At 43.8% G+C, this 18801-nt stretch overlaps 1 protein-coding gene across 6 annotated transcripts in view; it reads right to left on the bottom strand.

Annotated features, from left to right (window-relative positions):
• CEP192 (centrosomal protein 192) overlaps positions 1 to 18801 on the bottom strand; it is a 179220-nt gene that overhangs the window by 50516 nt on the left and 109903 nt on the right. For all 6 annotated transcript variants that reach the window (XM_033178418.1, XM_033178416.1, XM_033178415.1 and 3 more), the window contains 7 exons: positions 17064 to 17214; positions 13659 to 13837; positions 13034 to 13157; positions 11056 to 11161; positions 10115 to 10322; positions 7035 to 7114; positions 5550 to 5645 (listed from right to left, as the gene is read on the bottom strand). In XM_033178418.1, the coding sequence (XP_033034309.1) occupies positions 5550 to 5645; positions 7035 to 7114; positions 10115 to 10322; positions 11056 to 11161; positions 13034 to 13157; positions 13659 to 13837; positions 17064 to 17214 (944 nt within the window). The remainder of the gene's footprint in view (positions 1 to 5549; positions 5646 to 7034; positions 7115 to 10114; positions 10323 to 11055; positions 11162 to 13033; positions 13158 to 13658; positions 13838 to 17063; positions 17215 to 18801) is intronic.

The following is an 18801-nucleotide window of genomic DNA, read 5'->3' as shown; positions in this document are numbered from 1 at the left end:
TATGGTCTATGGTCGATTTTCAGTGAATCTCTGTATATGGTACTAGGTAAGTGCGATGGTTAATATTAGGTGTCAACTCAGGCCAGGCGCGGCGGCTCATGTCTGTAATCCCTGCACTTTGGGAGGCCAAGGCAGGCAAATCACATGGTCAGGAGATTGAAACCATCCTGCTTAACATGGTGAAACCCCGTCTCTACTAAAAATACAAAAAATTAGACGAGCATGGTGGTGGGCGCCTGTAGTCCCAGCTACTTGGAGGCTGAGGCAGGAGAATCACTTGAACCCAGGAGGCAGAGTTTGCAGTGAGCCAAGATTGAACCACTGCACTCCAGCCTGGGCAACAGAGCGAGACTCCATCTCAAAACAACAACAACAACAAAACCCCACAAATACTAGGTGTCACCTCAGTTGGACTGAAGGAGGCCTAGATGGCTGCTAAAGTATTGTTTCTGGGTGTCTGTGAGGGTGTTGCCAGAGGAGACTGACATTTGAGTCTGCAAATTGAGAGAGGAACGCCCACCCTAATGTGGGTGAGCACATCCAATCAGCTGCCAGCAGGCTAGGAGGAGGCAGGTGGAAGAAAGTGAGATAACCTTGCTTGCTGAGTCTCTTGGCTTTCACTTTTATCCCGTGCTGGATGCTTCCTTCTGTTCCTCCTGTCCTTGGAAATCAGACTCCAAGTTCTTCAGCCTTTGTACTTGGTGTTTGGCCAGGGGCCCTCTGACAGTCTGGCCACAGACTGAAGGCTGCACCGCTGGCTTCCCTCTTTTGAGGCTTTTAGGCTCAGACTGAGCTGCTACTTGGCTTCTCTCTTCCCCAGCTTGTAGATGGCCTATCGTGTGACTTTGTCTTGTGATCGTGTGAGTCAATTCTCCCTAATAACCTCCTATTTTTTTTTTTTTTTTTTTTTGAGACGCAGTCTAGCTCTGTCGTCCAGGCTGGAGTGCAGTGGCGTGATCTCGGCTCACTGCAAGCTCTGCCTCCCGGGTTCCCGCCATTCTCCTGCCTCAGCCTCCCGAGTAGCTGGGACTACAGGCGCCCGCCACCACACCCGGCTAATTTTTTATATTTTTAGTAGAGACGGGGTTTCACCCTGTTAGCCAAGATGGTCTTGATCTCCTGACCTCATGATCCACCCACCTCGGCCTCCCAAAGTGCTGGGATTACAGGCGTGAGCCACCATGCCCAGCCAATAACCTCCCTTCCATATATACATATATCCTATTAGTTCTGTCCCTCTGGAAAACCCTAACACAGTAAGAGTCTACCCTCTTTTTTTTTTTTTGAGACGGAGTCTGGCTCTGTTGCCCAGGCTGGAGTGCAGTGGCGCCATCTCGGCTCACTGCAAGCTCCGCCTCCTAGGTTCACTCCATTCTCCTGCCTCAGCCTCCCAAGTAGCTGGGACTACAGGTGCCCACCACCACGCCTGGCTAATTATTTGTATTTTTTAGTAGAGACAGGGTTTCACTGGGTTATCCAGGATGGTCTCAATCTCCTGACCTTGTGATCCACCCACCTCGGCCTCCCAAAGTGCAGGGATTACAGGCATGAGCCACCGCGTCTGGCCAGTCTACCCAGATTCTTTTGCATGTGGCTATCCAGTTCTCCCAGGCACTATTTTTTGAAAAATATTCTTTCCCCATTGAACTGTCTTGGTGCCCTTATTAAATTAAAAAAAAAAAAAAAATCAATTGACTATAAATATTAGGGTTTATTTTGGGACTCTCAATCCTATTCCATAGTTCTATGGTACTGTCAAAACCACACTGTTTTGTGTAATGCAGCTTTGTAGTAGGTTTTGAAAACACGAAGTGTAAAATCCTCCAACTTTGTTCTATTTCAAGATTGTCTGATTCTAGGTCTCTTGTATATCTATAGAGATTTCAGAATCAGCCTTTCAATTTTAAAACAAAACTCAGATGAATTGATTTTTAAGTTTTTTCTGTTTTATTTAACTAAATTTAGATTTTAATTACAACTGTGCACTAAATCTTAGAATGAACAAAGAACAAAGTGGGCTTAGATTTTGGTACAGTTTTTTGCAGGGCAGGGGACAAAGTTCTACAACGGTGTAAGGTGTACAAATTCTCAGGACAACTCACGAAGACCACTTTGGAAAACATTTGAGGGTTCATGAAAGAGGCATTTAAAAATCTTTGATATTCAAGTCATTCTTTTTGTAACACATTTATTTACCTTTAATTCTTTAAAAATTTTTTGAATTTTTGATTAATCTCATTCTGCTAGATTCTCATGTGACAAATGCTTTTTATGTAAAACTGTCTTTTTCCTGCTGTGGTCAATTTTGCCAAATTGTCTATTATTATTATTTTTTCCAAAAAAAAGCAGCTTTGGAGATGTTAATCTTCTCTCATTTCTTTGTTTTTAATTTCACTATATTTTGCTTTAGAACTTTTTCTTTCTTTCTTTGGATTTATTATTTTCACCATTCTTCAACTGACTGCTTAGCTCATTAATTTCAATTTTTTACTTTTTAAAATAGATGCATGACACCTATATCTGTACCACTATGGGTCTATTGTTGTTCCTTTTTTCTTTTCCAACTTTTATTTTAGATTCAGGGGGTACATGTGCAAGTCTGTTACCTGGGTGTACTGCACAATGCTCAGGTTTGAGAAATGAATGATCCCATCACCCAGGTACCCAACAGTTAATTTTTCAGCCCTTTTCCCCCTTCCAGTAGTCCCCAGTTTCTATTGCTGTCATCTTCATGTCCATGAGTACCCAATATTTAGCTCCAACTTATAAGTGAGAAAATGTGGCATTTGGTTTTCTATTCTTGTGTTAATTCATTTAGGATAATTGCCTTCAGCTGTATCCATGTTGCTACAAAGGACATGATTTGATTCTATGGCTGCACAGTATTCCATGATATACATGTACCAATCCACCATTTCTTTATCCAGTCCACCGGTGATCAACAGTGGATTGATCCATATCTCTGATACTGTGAATGGTGCGGTGATGAATGTGCAAGTGCACGTATCTTTTTAGTAGAACAATTTGCTTTCTTTTGGGTATACATCCAGTAGTGGGATTGCTGGGTTGAATGGTAGTTCTCAGTTATTTGAGAAATCTCCAAACTGGTCTCCACGGTGGCTGAACTAATTTACATTCACACTGAATGTATAAGCATTCCCTTTTCTCTGCAGACTTGCTAGCATCTATTGTTTTTTTGACTTTTTATTTTTTTGAAGACAGGGTCTCACCCTGTCACACAGGCTGGAGTGCAGTGGTACAATCTTGGTTCACTACAACCTCTGCCTCCTGGGTTCAAGCAATCCTCCCACCTCAGCCCCCCAAGTAGGTAGGACTACAGGTGCATGGCACCATGCCCAGCTAATTTCTGTATTTTTTGCAGAGACAGAGTTTCGCCATGTTGCCCAGGCTGCTGACTTTTTAATAACAGCCATACTGACGGCTGTGAGATGGTATCTCATTGTAGTTTTGATTTCCATTTCTTGATGATAAGTGATTGGAGCATTGTTTCATGTTTGTTGGCTGCTTGTATGTCTTCTTCTGAGAAGTGTCTGTTCATGTCTTCTGCTCATTTTTAATGGGGTGAATTGTTTGGGGCTTGTTCAATTGTTTTAAGTTCCTTATAGATTCCGGGTATCAGATGTTTGTCAGACGTACAGTTTGTGAATGTTTTCTCCTCTTCTGTAGGTTGTCTGTTACTCTGTGGATAGTTTCTTTTGCTGTGCAGACACTCTTTAATTAGGTCCCATTTGTCAATTTTTGGTTTTAATTACAGTTGCTTTTGAGAATTTAGTCAAAAATTCTTTCCCAAGAACAAAGTCCAGAGTGGTGCTTCCTAAGTTTTCTTCTAGGATTCTTACAGTTTGAGGTCTTATGTTCAAATATTTAATCCACCTTGAGTTAATCTTTGTATGTGGTGAAAGGCAGGGGTCCAATTTCATTCCTTTCCATATGGTTAGCCAGCTATTCCAGCACTATTTATTGAATAGGGAGTCTTTTCCCCATTGCTTATTTTTGCTGATTTGTTGAAGATCAGATGGTTGTAGGTGTGTGGCTTTATTTCTGGGTTCTCTATTCTGTTCCACTGGTTTATGTGTCTGTTTTTGTTTTGCTACCACGCTGTTATGGTTACTGTAGACTTATAGTATAGTTTTTTGTTTTATTTTTTATTTTTTTTATTTTTTTTAGATGGAGTCTCGCTCTGTCGCCCAGGCTGGAGTGCCGTGGCCGGATCTCAGCTCACTGCAAGCTCCGCCTCCCGGGTTTACGCCATTCTCCTGCCTCAGCCTCCCGAGTAGCTGGGACTACAGGCGCCCGCCACCTCGCCCGGCTAGCTTTTTGTATTTTTTAGTAGAGACGGGGTTTCACCATGTTAGCCAGGATGGTCTCGATCTCCTGACCTCGTGATCCGCCCGTCTCGGCCTCCCAAACTAAAACTATACTATAGTTTTAAGTCAGGTAGCACGATGCCTCCAGATTTGTTCTTCTTGCTTAGGACTGCTTTTGTTATTCAGGTTGTTTTTTTGGCTTTGTATGAATTTTAGCATAGTAGTTTCCAGTTTTGTGAAAAATGACGTTGGTAGTTTGATAGGAACAGCATTAACTATAGATTGCTTTGGGCCCAGCTTGGGTTTGGATTGGGACTGTGTTGAACATGTAGATCAATTTAGGGAGTACTGCTGTCTTAACAAGGTTAAGTCTTCTGATCGATTGACACGGGATGTCTTTCTTGTTGGGTTTCTTTTTGCAATACCTCCTCATACGTTGAACTCTACTTGAACAGTGTGTTTATCCCATTCTTCTGCTTTGCTTCTGTTGTGGTTTGGGAAACGAACTAAACTACACGTGTAGAACTGTGTGTCTTTCCAAAAAAAGTGAGAAACCCTCTGAAAGCCTGTTATACAGACCCAGTCAAGTGTGTAGTTTGCAACAACTGCTACAGCTGCTTCAAGATTCTTTTATGGTCATTTCTGAGTTCACAGCTACATTCTATAACTTACTTTACTTTAAGTCTGAATGTCTAATAAATGAGCCAGTAAGCTTCAGCAATTAGAACGAAAAAGTATATTGCTGAGGCCAGGTGGGGGATTAGTGTTATTAGGAGACATCTGAAGGGAATATGTCAGGTATAGGAATAAATTAACATTTAAGAGGGTCATAGTAGCTGGAGGGATGTGTCACCCATGAAGATACACTGCTGACTATGCCACAAACACTGAACTGTTTTTGAGTAATGGCAGGTTTTTCTGGCTACGGCTGATAGACAAAACTCTCATCTCCATCAGTGTAGTAAGACTGTAAGCACTGGCAGTCTGTGGTCTTTACTGCTAAGTGCACCACTTTGTTTAGCTGACTGCTTCTTGACACTAAGACTGTCTGCTACAGCGCATTGTGAGTGAGGCAGGCTCTTCTCTCAGGTGCACACTCGCTCTGTGAGTAGCAATGCTCTGGGTGAAACAAGCTAAATGGGTGGAATCAAATGAGGCACTCCTGGACAATTTAAATGATGTTCTTACTAACTGCCTATGGAAAAAAATATCGAAACCTACTTTTTGGATCCCATGGCTTTCCAGTAGACCAGAAATAGGAGAACATCGGAATGCTGCATAGGTGGCTCTAAACACATCTCCACTTTCATCAGCTCCCTGCAAAGCAATCATTTAAACAAATTAAAAACCATAAAGCCAATGGATCAATCCCACAGAGACACTATTACCTCCACGGCTGCTGAGAGCACACCACCACACTTAGCAGCTGAAAAGGAGAACGCAAGGTATTCCCAAAATGGGAGTGCTACCTGACTGAGCTCTGCAGAAGGCCATCACGCTGACTCACATCACCAAAGGAGAGGTCACACGAGGCGACTTTTATCACTTCCCTGGCTATAGTGATCTTTATGGTGAGGCTCACAATGTCAAATAACTATCTTTTGCTCAAAGACTCTGAAGACCCTGTTGAAAGTGCATTTTAATAACTTATGCAATACCAGTTTTTAATTTGTATTGACTTATTTTTTTAAGACAGGGTAATACCTGCTCTGCTGCCTAGGCTGGTGTGCAGTGGCACAATCATGGCTCACTGCAGCCTCAACTGCCTGGGCTCAAGCGATCCTCCCACCTCAGCCTCCCAAGTAGTTTTTAATTTTTTCACAGTAGGTCCAGAAACTTTTTTGTACATATTTTGTTAGTATTATGGCTCAAAACTGTTACTATCACACAAAATATATGGCAGAGAGACCACAGCCCTGTTCTAAACACCACCAATGACAAACCCACTGAATTCAGGCAGTACCCTGGTACCATAGACAGTAGTCGACCACTCACTGGCAAAGAGCGCTCAGCTCCCTTTCCTGCACCGCTGGCTGGGAACATAGGACAGCACTCAGAACATGAGGGGAAAGCCATGCATGTGTACATACAATGCTCAGAAATACAGTTTTTACATATTTCTCAAAATAAAGTTATTTCAGATAAAATTAGGGCTAGGAGACAGCATTAAATGGAGCAAACATGTATTTCCACACATATTCTCTAATTTGACTCTCAAAATCACCTTGTGAAAAAGACTGGATATATATCATCCTCATCTAAAGAGAAAACCAACTAAATGAATTGGTGGAACAAATAACCAGCAAGGCCAGGTGCAGCAGCTCACACCTGTAATCCCAACACTTTGGGAGGCTGAGGTGGGAAGATCGCTTGAGGTCAGGAGTTCGAGACCAGACTGGGCAGTGAAGTCAGGCTCCATCTCTACAAAAAAACAAAAAGTTAGCTGGACATGGTGGTATACACCTGTGGTCCCAGCCACATGGGAAGCTGAGGCCGGAGGATCACTCGAGCCTGGGAGGTTGAGGCTACAGTGAGCAGTGTTCACACCATTGCACTCCGGCCTGGGCGACAGAGCAAGACTTTTGTCTCAGAAAACAAACAAGCAAATAACCAGCAATATCAACCTATGCTCATAGTCAGGTTTTAGAACGTCCTGGAAAAAGTTTAAACATTAAAACGATTATATCTGAGGCAGTCACGACTGACCTTGACATAAGGTGGAGCTAAAGATGACAGATGCCATTTCACGTCTGTGGTGCCATGATTCTCGAGTTCCAGACAGCTCTCTAAAAGGAACACAAATATCATAACTCAAACTCAGAGAGACTGGAGAACAAGCAGATGACTGTGACAGGCCTTACTACCTCATACTGGGGTTAAAAAAAACCCAATCATTAGATTCCCTAAAGCAGTTCAACAAGAACCACAGTATTTTCTTAAAAAATCAGGTATGTCAGATATTCTGTTTTAGGTTTTATTACAAGTATAATGCAAAGATACCGAGGGGCTTATGCAGAGGAGCAATAAGATGATTTACATTTTTAAAGCATTACAGACTGCTCTGTAGAAAAGATACTGCAAGGCACTGAAGTGGACGAGGAAGCCCAAGTCAGTCATGGCTGCAGCAGTTTGGCTGTGAGATGACGCACAGGGTGACTGCCTCCAGCAGTGGCAAAGGGGAGAAAAAGACGTGGGCATGTGTGGCCTCTACTCTGAAGACAGGCTTCACAGGACTTGCTGATGGACTGAGTGGGAAGAGGGAGGAAGAAGAGAACTCAGAAATAACATCTGATGAACAGATAGTGGTGCCACTTACTGACATGGTTGAGCCTGGAGGAGGTATAGGGCTTCTCTTGGGCATATCACACCTGATGTGCCCGTGAGATGCCCACATGTGGGAGCCAAGCAGGCGCCAGGGTGTGATGCCTGGGCCCAAGCACATGGGAAGTCATGAGAGTCACAGGCCACAGGCCATCATCACACAGGAGAACACAGACAGAAAGAAAGGCACAGGCAGGCCGGGCCAGGACCCTGCCAGTCTTCAGAAATCGGGGAGAGGAGTCAACAAGGGATCTGAGCAGGAGCAGATGAGGCAGGAAAACTTGAGCCCCAGGGCACAGCAGCTGCACGGAGGAGTCCTCCAAAGTGGAGGAGCAGTCGACAGTGCTGGGAGGTCAAGTCAACCAAGACACAAAACAGACCCTGGATTTGGCACATGGAGCTCTTAAGTGACCTCCACAGGACGGGGTTCCGGGCATGAGGTGACGGCAGCCAAAGCCTAAGGAAGTGCGGGCAGGGGGCTGCTGAGACGGGGGTAGCCACAAGGAAAGGGTGTGGGGGCCAAGGAAGATGCTTCTTAACCCGGTAATGGTGGGGTATACTGGGTGCTGGTGGAGACGCATCAACAAGGAGGGAGAAGCTGATGGCTCTGGAGAGAGGGGACCACAGGAAGCCCCCTGAAAGGTGAGAAGGGACAGGCCCGGTTCCAGGCAGAGGGTTCATCTGTGATGGAAACAAAAGTCTTTCACTGAGTCTCAGGGCCTCTCTATTTTTCACGTGTGAGGCAAAGTCAAGGATTAGGAAGAGTGACAGCAGGAGCAGGGGAGCGGGCAGAAGCTCCCAGAGGAAAGAAGAGCCCCCAGTTGCGGGGGGTGGCGGGAGCTGCAGGACACACACAGAGGAGCAGAGGCAGCAAAGCCTCATGTGGAGGGCACCAGGAACTCCCAGCAGGGCGGAACAGCTCCCGCCAGCGTGGTTTCACTGCAAGGGTGGAGGCAGGAGGAGCTAGGCTCCTGGGACGAGCCAGGGTTGGGATCTTGCCAGGCAGGAACAGAGAAGGAGAAGAGCACCCCACAGTCACAGAAGCCTGGGAAACAGCCACTATAAGGACAGACTCAGGAGTCCAGGGAGTGACAAGAGGAGAGGGGCATGGGCGGGCTGGGAGAGAGCACAAAACAGGCAGGGCTGCCGGGCAGAGGGGTCTCAGGGAGGACAGAGAACTGCTGTGAGCCCTGGGTGAGTGAGCTGAAGAGATGGGTGACAGTCAGCAAGTGCCAGGCTCAGAGTGGGGAGCTCCAGAGCTGAATAACAAGGTCTAGGAGGAAGACCATGGAAGCAGGAGGCTGAGGCTGGGGGTAGACAACATCAGTGGAGAGGCAAGGAGTTAGAGGGCCAGGCAAGAGATGCACCCATATCATTTCTAACAGGTCCCCCGACAACACTGCTCATTTAGCCTGAGCCAGCAGTGAGAGAGACAGACAGGGACAAAAAGAAATGATCTCAGGACTCTCGAGGAATGTTAGCAATACAGAGTGCATAACGGACAACACACAGCATGCTAACTGCTGTACATATATCACTACCACTGAACACGAACGCTCCTCACGTCCCAATAAACCCATCCTAAGTTGAAATGAACCTAAGTGGAAAACGCATTTAATACCCCTAACCTACCCAACTTCATAGCTTAGCCGAGCCTGCCTTAAACGTGCTGAGAACACTTACCTGAGCCCACAAATGGGCAAATCCTCTAACACAAAGTTCATTTTATAACAAGGGGTGGAATATCTCATGTCATTTACTGAAGAAAGTGCACTGCAGAATACAGTATCCGCTGTTCACCCTTGTGATCGCGGCTGACTAGAAGCTGTGGCTCAGGGTTGCCGCCGCCCAGAATCACAAGAGGGTGCAGCACCGTGTGTCGCTACCCAGGGCAAGGTCAAAAATCAAAGTGCGATTTTCACTGAATGCACATGGCTTTCACACCACCACTAGGTCAAAAAATGGTAAATCGAGCCACCGTAAGTCAGGGTCTGCCCATACAGGAATTACTAAATTTATCCTCGAAGACTTCTCTGGAAGGAGTTAATTCCAAAGCCATTTTACAAATGGGGAAACTAAGCAAGTCTATTGGACCTGTCTGGAGCCTCAATGTCACGTGAGTAAGTGATGAAGCCAGGCTCCACCCACTGTCCTGTCTTCTTCATCTGCTAACTTATTAACAATTGTGGTCAAGGATCTTATGAGAGTTGCACAGGAAAGATTCTGACCATCAAATAAAATCTAAGATTCCTGGAATACACACAGTTAGTAAATGCCAAGATTTCACATTTCAAGATTGTTCAGATCCCAAATCCAGCCCATCACTGAAATGATTGCTAGTGACTACTTTCCTCCTGAAGTAGGAGGAAATTTGTATTTATCACCAACTTATTATGGCTAAGAATTAAGCATTAGACTCAATATATCAGCAGACATTTGAATTACATAATTTTATGATACAATACCTGAAGTTTCACCAGGTTCTGTTGTAGGAAAAGTAATACTCTTGTTTCTTATTTCAACTTTTGTGGAAGGCGGTTTTGTCATTGGTTTCACCAAATGACTGACTGAAGGCTCAGATACTGGAGAAAGAATTCCAAATGGTTTGGAGGTCAAACGAGTTAAAAGGTCCACTTGAGTTAAATCTTCTCGAATTTGAACTTTCACAATTTTCTGAAATGAGCCAAAGAAAGGGATAAGCTACAAAAAAAGTACCTATCATTTTAAACGAAACAATTCTATTTTTAAATCATGGTAGAGAAAAGAAATGCCAAACAAACGAAACATCAATAAATTTAGGAATTAAAGTTTATTTAGATCTCAAGGTAAATCTGTGACTCTATCTCCTCTCTCCCACTACCTTTATTTTTAAAGCAAATTTTGAAAATTAGTAATCACTTCTAGGCTCCACTCCCCACACCCATTCCCCAAGATAATTGTTCTGATCACTATGGAAAAATTCTATACCAATGCTCTAACTAGTTGGCCTCAGAATACAAATAATCATGCCTCGGTATCCATGGCAGATCAGTTCCAGGATCCCCTGAGGACGCTAAAATCCTCAATGCTCAAGTCCTGTATATACAGTGACACAGTATTTGCACATAACCTACATACATCCTCCCATACACTTTAGTTCACCTCTAGGGTACTTATAATACCTAATACAGTGCAAATGCTATGCAAACATTTGTTATATTGTATTTATTTGTATTATTTTTCCCCCAAATAATTTCAATCTGTGGTTGAATAATTTCAATCCTTGGATGTGGAACCCACAAATATGAAGCGCCAAGTATACTTCCATTTGATTTCTGAAATTAAGTGCTGATAAGGATTATGAAACTGAAGCTACAAACTAACAGAACTGTCACTCAAAGAAAAACCAAACCACTTTTCAAAGTACCTTCCGTCCAGCATCACAGTGTATATAGATCAAACCACTCCATGGGAACACTGACTGTTTTGTGGATAAGGAGGAATTAGGACTCACAAGAATTTGTAGTTTACTCCTTTAAAAAAAAATAGTAAGAAAAATTTTAAAAGCCTGCATTTCAACAGCAGTAATCATAGGAGTTATAAATACTGTCTACCAGCCAATGGCCATTTCCTCACTGCTCAGGAAGAGCAGAGAACAGAGCTACTCCCATGTGGCTCCCAAGAGGCTCCCACGCGCACAGCCCACCTCCACCCGACTCAATGGCTAACAAGGAACTTGCCAGCATGAACCCATGACGCAAGGCAAAACTCATGTGAAAACAAACCATGACTTAGGAATATCATTTTAAAAGCAACTCACGGTAAAAATTTCTAGAGCAAAAGACCAAGACTACAAAAGCTCTGAGCCACGTGAGAATAAAGAAGAATGTAGGTGCAGCACGGACAGAATGAAGCTGCTGCAGAGGAAACTGGAAAAAAGGGTGGGGGAGACGGAGAAGAAATGAAGAAAAAAATGTGTTTCTATATGACCCGGCTGCTCATATTTTCTGGGCTCAATATTCTCTTCAAGAGCCAGGGGATGCTAGAGAAGAGTTTAAAAGTGGACAATGGGATCAGACTTGTGATTTTTTTTTTTTTTTTTTTTTTTTTGAGACAGAGTCTCGCTTTGTTGCCCAAGCTGGAGTGCAGTGGCGCGATCTCGGCTCACTGCAAGCTCCGCCTCCCGGGTTCACGCCATTCTCCTGCCTCAGCCTCCAAGTAGCTGGGACTACAGGCGCGCACCACCACGCCGGGCTAATTTTTTGTATTTTTAGTAGAGACGGGGTTTCACCATGTTAGCCAGGATGGTCTCGATCTCCTGACCTCGTGATCCGCCCGCCTCGGCCTCCCAAAGTGCTGGGATTACAGGCTTGAGCCACCGCGCCCGGCCCAGACTTGTGATTTTTAAAGAAATCACCGACTGAAAAGCTCTTTCAGTCAACATGTCAAAAATGACAGGGCAAGACTGTCTTCCCCTGACAAACACACAGGGCTATAGAAAAAGCGGCCTGTGAGGAACCTGCTCTACCATTAGCTGAAAGAGTGTGTGGCACATGAGAAACACTTGCTGCATGCCGAATTGACTGCTCTGGTCCCCACAACGTCTCTCTGGAGTATCCCTAACCACGCCTCAGCTCAAAGTCTCCGTCAAGTAAACTCGCCTAAAATTTCAGCATATCGTTTTGCAAAAACTAAATAAATTTCATGTTGTCTTTCTGCAAAGCTGCTAATCCTAGATAGAAAGGAACACGCAGACGTGGGCGTCATGCGCTGACCAGGTGAAGTCCGGAAACGCTGCAGAGCTGTGGCTTTCCCACCTATCGACAACCAGGCTGTGGACAGAGGGCAGGCAGCCGTGTGTAAACGGCTGGCCCCAAAAGACGTCCTTCTGTCCTAGAATATTCTACGTAGAAAACGGTCAGCAAGGTTATGGCTCATACATACGAAAAGTGAGGAAGCTTTGTCTGAAAAACATTCAGAAAAAGCTAGCAGAACACATAACCCAAACCAAGATAAGAAGCGGCAGAAGTGTCTGGGCTCGGGACACATCGCGACCTCTCATCCCATGTCTAGCTGCGTTCCTCGCTTTGTCATTTCGTGGGCAGAGTCCTAAGAAGGAAACGCTCCGAAGTCTTCCACACCAGGGACTCTGTTCCACCTCAAATGTGTGTGTCCCTTTACCCTCTTGGGTGACAACATAACCAGCCGTGTGCAGATCTCTGCTCCACGAGTCCACCTGCCACTTGAGCTCACAGCTGACCTGCCGAACCATGCACGCGCTTTGTGCAGAGTCAGCACGGTGCAAATTTAACTGGATAAACTACAATGACATATTATTTGACCTTTAGAAAGTCACCAAGCCAGCATCTAAGTAACACGCAGAGGAACACAGAAGTCAGACTTACTCTGGGGCGACACATCCATGCTGCGGTGTGACTGTGAGACAATGCGCTGGCCAGCACAGCTCAAATCTCAATAACCTCACAGAGTTATTCACAATCTGAAAACATTCAGTTTTTGCCATGTCACCTATTTGGTCAGATAAATAAAATGTTACTTACATTTAACAACAGTGAAAAAGATAAATGTTAACAACTAATAAACCAGAACACTAAATAGATACATGAGGATGCGACTGCTTTCTCAACTGCACAATTACAGAAATTTCCAATCCTTGGTAGTAAACAAAAGGAAAAAGGAAACCTGGAAATCGTCACTGCTTGGTCTTAACCTGAGCACACACCTACATAGCGGATTCACTCTACTCTGCACCAATGCTGTATCTCTGTGGGCAGGGGTGTGGCTCTGCCATTGGGGAACTGGGAGCCTCGCTGAGGAGTGTGGCCCTGGGACAAGGACTCTGCTCTAGGCAAGTCTGAGTGGGGTCTCCAACAGTGGAAGCAGGACCTGGGCAAGGCACAGCTCAATGTGCAACAGCCCATGTATGTCTTGGATGGGCCATGGGTACAAAGGGAGTACAGGCCCAGACGCCAGAACAGACCTCTGAGGTGTCACAGCTGACATACTCACAAGGAGAAGGAGCTACTAGAATCAAGTGCTCAGGAAGGACAGTCCACGGCTCTTCGGAGGCCAGCTGATTCGGAGGCGGGCGAGCCGCCTGTGAGAGAAGAGGAGAACCTTGAGGACCTTTGACTGGTAAAACATCCAAAGAGATGTTGCCACCATGTCTCCCAGAAGCTCCCAAGTCGCTAAAAAATTATTTAAAAATGAAAAAGTTAGACAAGAAGAGACAGAGATAGAAGTTAAAAATGATAAAAGGCCAGATTGTATCACACATTTTTATATTAATTCTTCATAAATCTAAAAACATTAAGACAAAGTTTAAAGTGCATTATATATCAGGTATTTTTTAGCGAATAAAAATTATTCATATTGCGTATAGTTTACAGTGTGTATAGGCTGGGTGTGGTGGCTCATGCCTATAATCCCAGCACTTTGGGAGGCTGAGGCGGGAAGATCACTTGAGGCTAGGAGTTTGAGAACAGCCTAGGCAACACAGCAAGACACCACCTCTACAAAAAGATAAAAGAAAAATTAGTTGGGAGGGGTGGCAGGTGTCTGTAGTCCCAGCTACCAGGAAGGTTGAGGCAGGAGAATTACTTGAGGCCAGGAGTCCAACCTAAGCTACACAGCAAAACCCTGTCTTTAAAAAAAATACATGAAGTATAGGGGTGACGGGGTGGGTGGTTGCACTGGGACTTGCAGGAACAGCCAGCCAGTCTAGATCAGCAGCACTGGGCTCAGGGAGACAGCCGTGCAATGGAAAGATTAGTTAAAAAATAGGAGGATTAAGTAAAAATGTAAATATATTGAGGATAATGGGGCCAGGGTTCCCAGTACTGGAGAAAAGGGTATAAATGTGGAAAGGCACTGTGGTGTTAGACTAGAATTGGAAGCTTCGGAGGAAGCTCAGTTAACATATTTATAAACACAAGTAAATACAGAAGTGTATTTACTTTGTGTATTAGTCCATGTTTCCTGGGTTTGTCCACAGGGAGAGCCTAGAAGCAAGGGTACCTCAACAGCATGAGTACACCTAGTGCCCGCACCCTGGTTTCTAACACCATTCTCTACTCTCAGCTTCTGAGAGAAATGGTTATTCCGGGGGCGGGGCGGGGGGGAGCGCAGGGAAAGTACAGGATGAGCCTAAACATCCTGCTGTGCCAATGAGTAAGAAAGTGCTCAAAGAAGGACGGGGGACCCATCAACAGGATCGGAAGCCAGAATGCAACGCGGGACCAAATCACGACAGTGAAAGACCAGAATGCAACGCGGGACCAAATCACCACAGTGAAGGACCAGAATGCAACGCGGGACCAAATCACCACAGTGAAGGACCAGAATGCAACGCGGGACCAAATCACCACAGTGAAGGACCAGAATGCAACGCGGGACCAAATCACCACAGTGAAGGACCAGAATGCAACGCGGGACCAAATCACCACAGTGAAGGACCAGAATGCAACGCGGGACCAAATCACCACAGTGAAGGACCAGAATGCAACGCGGGACCAAATCACCACAGTGAAGGACCCACACTGCGCCCACGAGCCCACTCCAGCATCAGTGACTCATTACACAAAAGGGCCAAAAGCAAATCTCTTCCTCACAGGAAAAAGCCAATACATACATGTAGTAAGATGGATTAGAAATCACCCTTCGGTAACCATGATGAAGATAATTCAGGCAACACGCATCAATGGATGCTCCCAGTTTGATAAGGAACAGATAATCATGATCTTTAAGGAACTCCCTCTAAGATATTCATTAGCTTTACAGTGGAGAAATCTGGCAGGCACCATTTTTCACTAAGTGATGAAAATAGTATTAGTGATAGGACAAATTAGCATTGTACACTGCCTGAGAAGATGCACTGAGAAAACAAACAGCATCACTCCTGCCAAAAGTGTGAAAACTGAATCTGCAAACTGAAATTGCGGGATGTTTTACAAAGTAACTGGCCTGGACTCCAAAAAAACATCAAGGTCATTGGTAAGAAAGGGTTAGCAGGTGGCCTGCAGTCTATTTTCTCATTTTTACCAAGGAATGTTCAATAAAAAAGAAAGGTGATTTGGTGAAATCTGCTGGTGATCTTGCTAGTGACAGATCTCCTAGCAAACACACTAATGTCCTTACCCATGGAATGCTTTTTGCAAGATGTATCTGCTCTGTCTAGAATTATTTGTGGTAAAGAAACCTGAAGCTTCTGATTTGATGGGATACAGTTATTTGAAAATTACCACAAAAGTTATATGATTATCAAAGTGCAAAATAGAACTCTCATGCTCAATACAGCTCCTCCTTTCGGGTAAGCCATGTAGCACACGCACAATTTAGAGACCTTGTGTCAAAACTGAACAAGAGCTCAAGTATTAATGCAGTCAAAAGGACCTAGGAAGCGCCACTGCCAGTCCCAGACTTCTCCAGGCTTCACCTAAAATTACTAGTAAGCTTAATTCTGGGTGAAGTCTTTGATTTCGTGGATCTGATACAATAATCGAACCTTCTGTATTATCTCAGTCAGGAAAGACAAGGAAAGGCTAAGGAACTCTATTCTGAAAGAGAGTAAGCAGACTGCAGCATGTGATGTTAGATTACATTCTGGACCAGAGAGGAAGCGGCAAAGATGAAGGTTATTTTCTGTGGCTGTTTTGTCATTTAACTATAATATAAAGGACATTATTGGAACAAACAATAACGTGTGGATGGAACCTGTGGACTAAATGATTGTAGTGTATTGCTATTAAATGTCCTAATTTGGATGAGTTTTCCAGGGCTATGTAGGAGACTGTTTTTTTTGTTTTGTTTTTGAGACAGAGTCTTGCTCTGTCGCCCAGGCTGGAATGCAATGGCTTCATCTCGGTTCACTGCAAGCTCCGCCTCCCGGGTTCACACCATTCTCTTGCCTCAGCCTCCCCAGTAGCTGGGACGACAGGTGCCCACCGCCATGCCCAGCTAATTTTTTTTTTGTATTTTTAGTAGAAACGGGGTTTCACTGTGTTAGCCAGGATGATCTTGATCTGACCTTGTGATCCGCCTGCCTTGGCCTCCCAAAGTGCTGGGATTACAGGCGTGAGCCACCAAGCCCGGCCGTAGGAGTGTTTTTAGGAAATTTAGGGCTAATTGGTTATCATGCCTGAAACTTACTCTTAGATGATTCAGAAAAATGTTCCATATAAATAGAGGATGATAAGGTAAAGGTGATAAAACAACGTGAGTCTGAGTGCAGCGTATATGGGAGTTCTCTGCACTATTTCTAAACTTTCCTGAAAGTTTGAAATTATTTCAACTTAAATTTTAAAATAAAGGTGAAATAAAAATTTTGAGACAAAATAATAATAATAGTAAAGTACAGGAAAAAAGATAAGCTTTGCTACGAATCGAATCATCCTGAAATCTGGCCATTTATTTTACCTTGTAGATTCCAAGCTAGCTTTGGAAGAAGGCTGAAGGAATTCTCTGCTAGAAATGCAATCTCTGAATTCTCCAATTACTGAAAGTATAATTTTACACATGCTTCCATAAAAGAGCTGAACATCATTAGGCCGTTGGGGAAGATCATATACTGAAATAGAAAATAATGTTTGAAATACGTTAATGTTCACACAAGCACACCACAAAGTAACAGATACATTTGTATATTTACAGCTATAGAATATTAGTTTCCTGGGTTGGGGGAGGTGACATTCGGATTAGTAGTATACCTCCTGGCACAAAATTACAGTCAATTCAGCACCAGTGGCTGACAGCTCAGACTTGGAACCTCAATTTGAATTACCTTTGCCACTCATTTACTTTGTGACTTTTGGCAAGTTACTTAACCTCTCCGAACTTAGTTTCCTCAACTATAATATAGAGTAACGATCTGTATCAGGGGTTGTGAGCATTAAAATAAGAATGCTTTTGCAGATATATTCGGCAACAAACACTTATATGAAGCTTAATGTAGACATTGTTCTAATCCCTTTATATATATTAATTTAGTTAATTTTCAAAACAATTCTTTGAGATAGGTACTGTTACCCTTACTGCAAAGAGGGAGAATCTGAAGCGCAGAAGTTAAGGGTCCATGATTTTTAAGTAGCAGTCTCACAGACATTCAATTTAAAGTAAATCTAGAAACCAGCACTACTAATATAACTAGATTAGTGAAATAGTATTCAAGATTAACATCTCTAGATTAGGCCACCCAAATTTGTATATACAAGAAATGTTAAATTAGATAGTCTTTGAGTATCATATATTTTGACGTGGAAATTTTAAAAGAACACAGTAACTATAAATTTAAATTTATAACTTAACCAAGACTCCTGACTGAAAAAGTTTAAATCAACTACAAAAATATGTGCCATAAATTACACATTTTGTAAAAGCAAGATTGTTACAAATCCTTGGAATAGTAACATGCTCAAGGAAATGTTACTGAAATTCATCACATAAAAGCCTCAACTAAAGTGTACTCACAGGTGATCTATGGTACAAACCAAGAAATAAAGTGAAACTGTTTTCTCCGTTCATCTGGACAATAAGCATATAATTGCAAGGAATACAATATTCCTTGAGGTGAAATTCTGGTGTCCCAAAGACCTGGCCTGAGTTCCACCCAGCTCAACCCCATCTTAGATGGGTGATCTTGACAGCTACTTGAGCTCTTGGTTGGCTGTGTCAACACAACTCTTAATACAGTATGTGTACTTAGTTTTTGGATATGCAGCTCTACCTGGAGCATTCGCCCTTATTCTGGTCTCATCTTCACCTTACCAACTCCTCCTTTTTCTTCAAGTATACCTCAAGAATCATCTCATTCTAAGTGAGGTGCCCTCCCAGATTTATAAACACAGCTCTATCACAGCACTTTTCACATCACACCTGAGTCATCTGTCTTCCCCTGAGTCTGTAAGCCCCTCTTGGACAAGGACTGCATCCAGTACCTCTGCATCCAGTGTCCACAGACCTACTGGCACTCTGTCTTCTCAGGATGCGTCCACCATTCAACAAGAGGACTGTTGTCGTATGGGGCTCTGCCACCTTCTGAACCACTGCAAACTCTGGCTGCCTACAGTCTTCCCCACAGTTGCGCCGTGTTACTAAGTGTTAGTGTCCCATCTCCACAGCACACTTCAGCTTATCTCGTATTTGGATCCTGCCTTTG

The sequence above is a fragment of the Trachypithecus francoisi genome, unplaced genomic scaffold (assembly GCF_009764315.1).
Source record: "Trachypithecus francoisi isolate TF-2019V2 unplaced genomic scaffold, Tfra_2.0 Lachesis_group19, whole genome shotgun sequence".
In the NCBI taxonomy this organism is placed as follows: Eukaryota; Metazoa; Chordata; class Mammalia; order Primates; family Cercopithecidae; genus Trachypithecus; species Trachypithecus francoisi.
The sequence above is the reverse complement of the archived record's forward strand: the minus strand, read 5'-3'. Positions and strand labels throughout refer to the sequence as shown.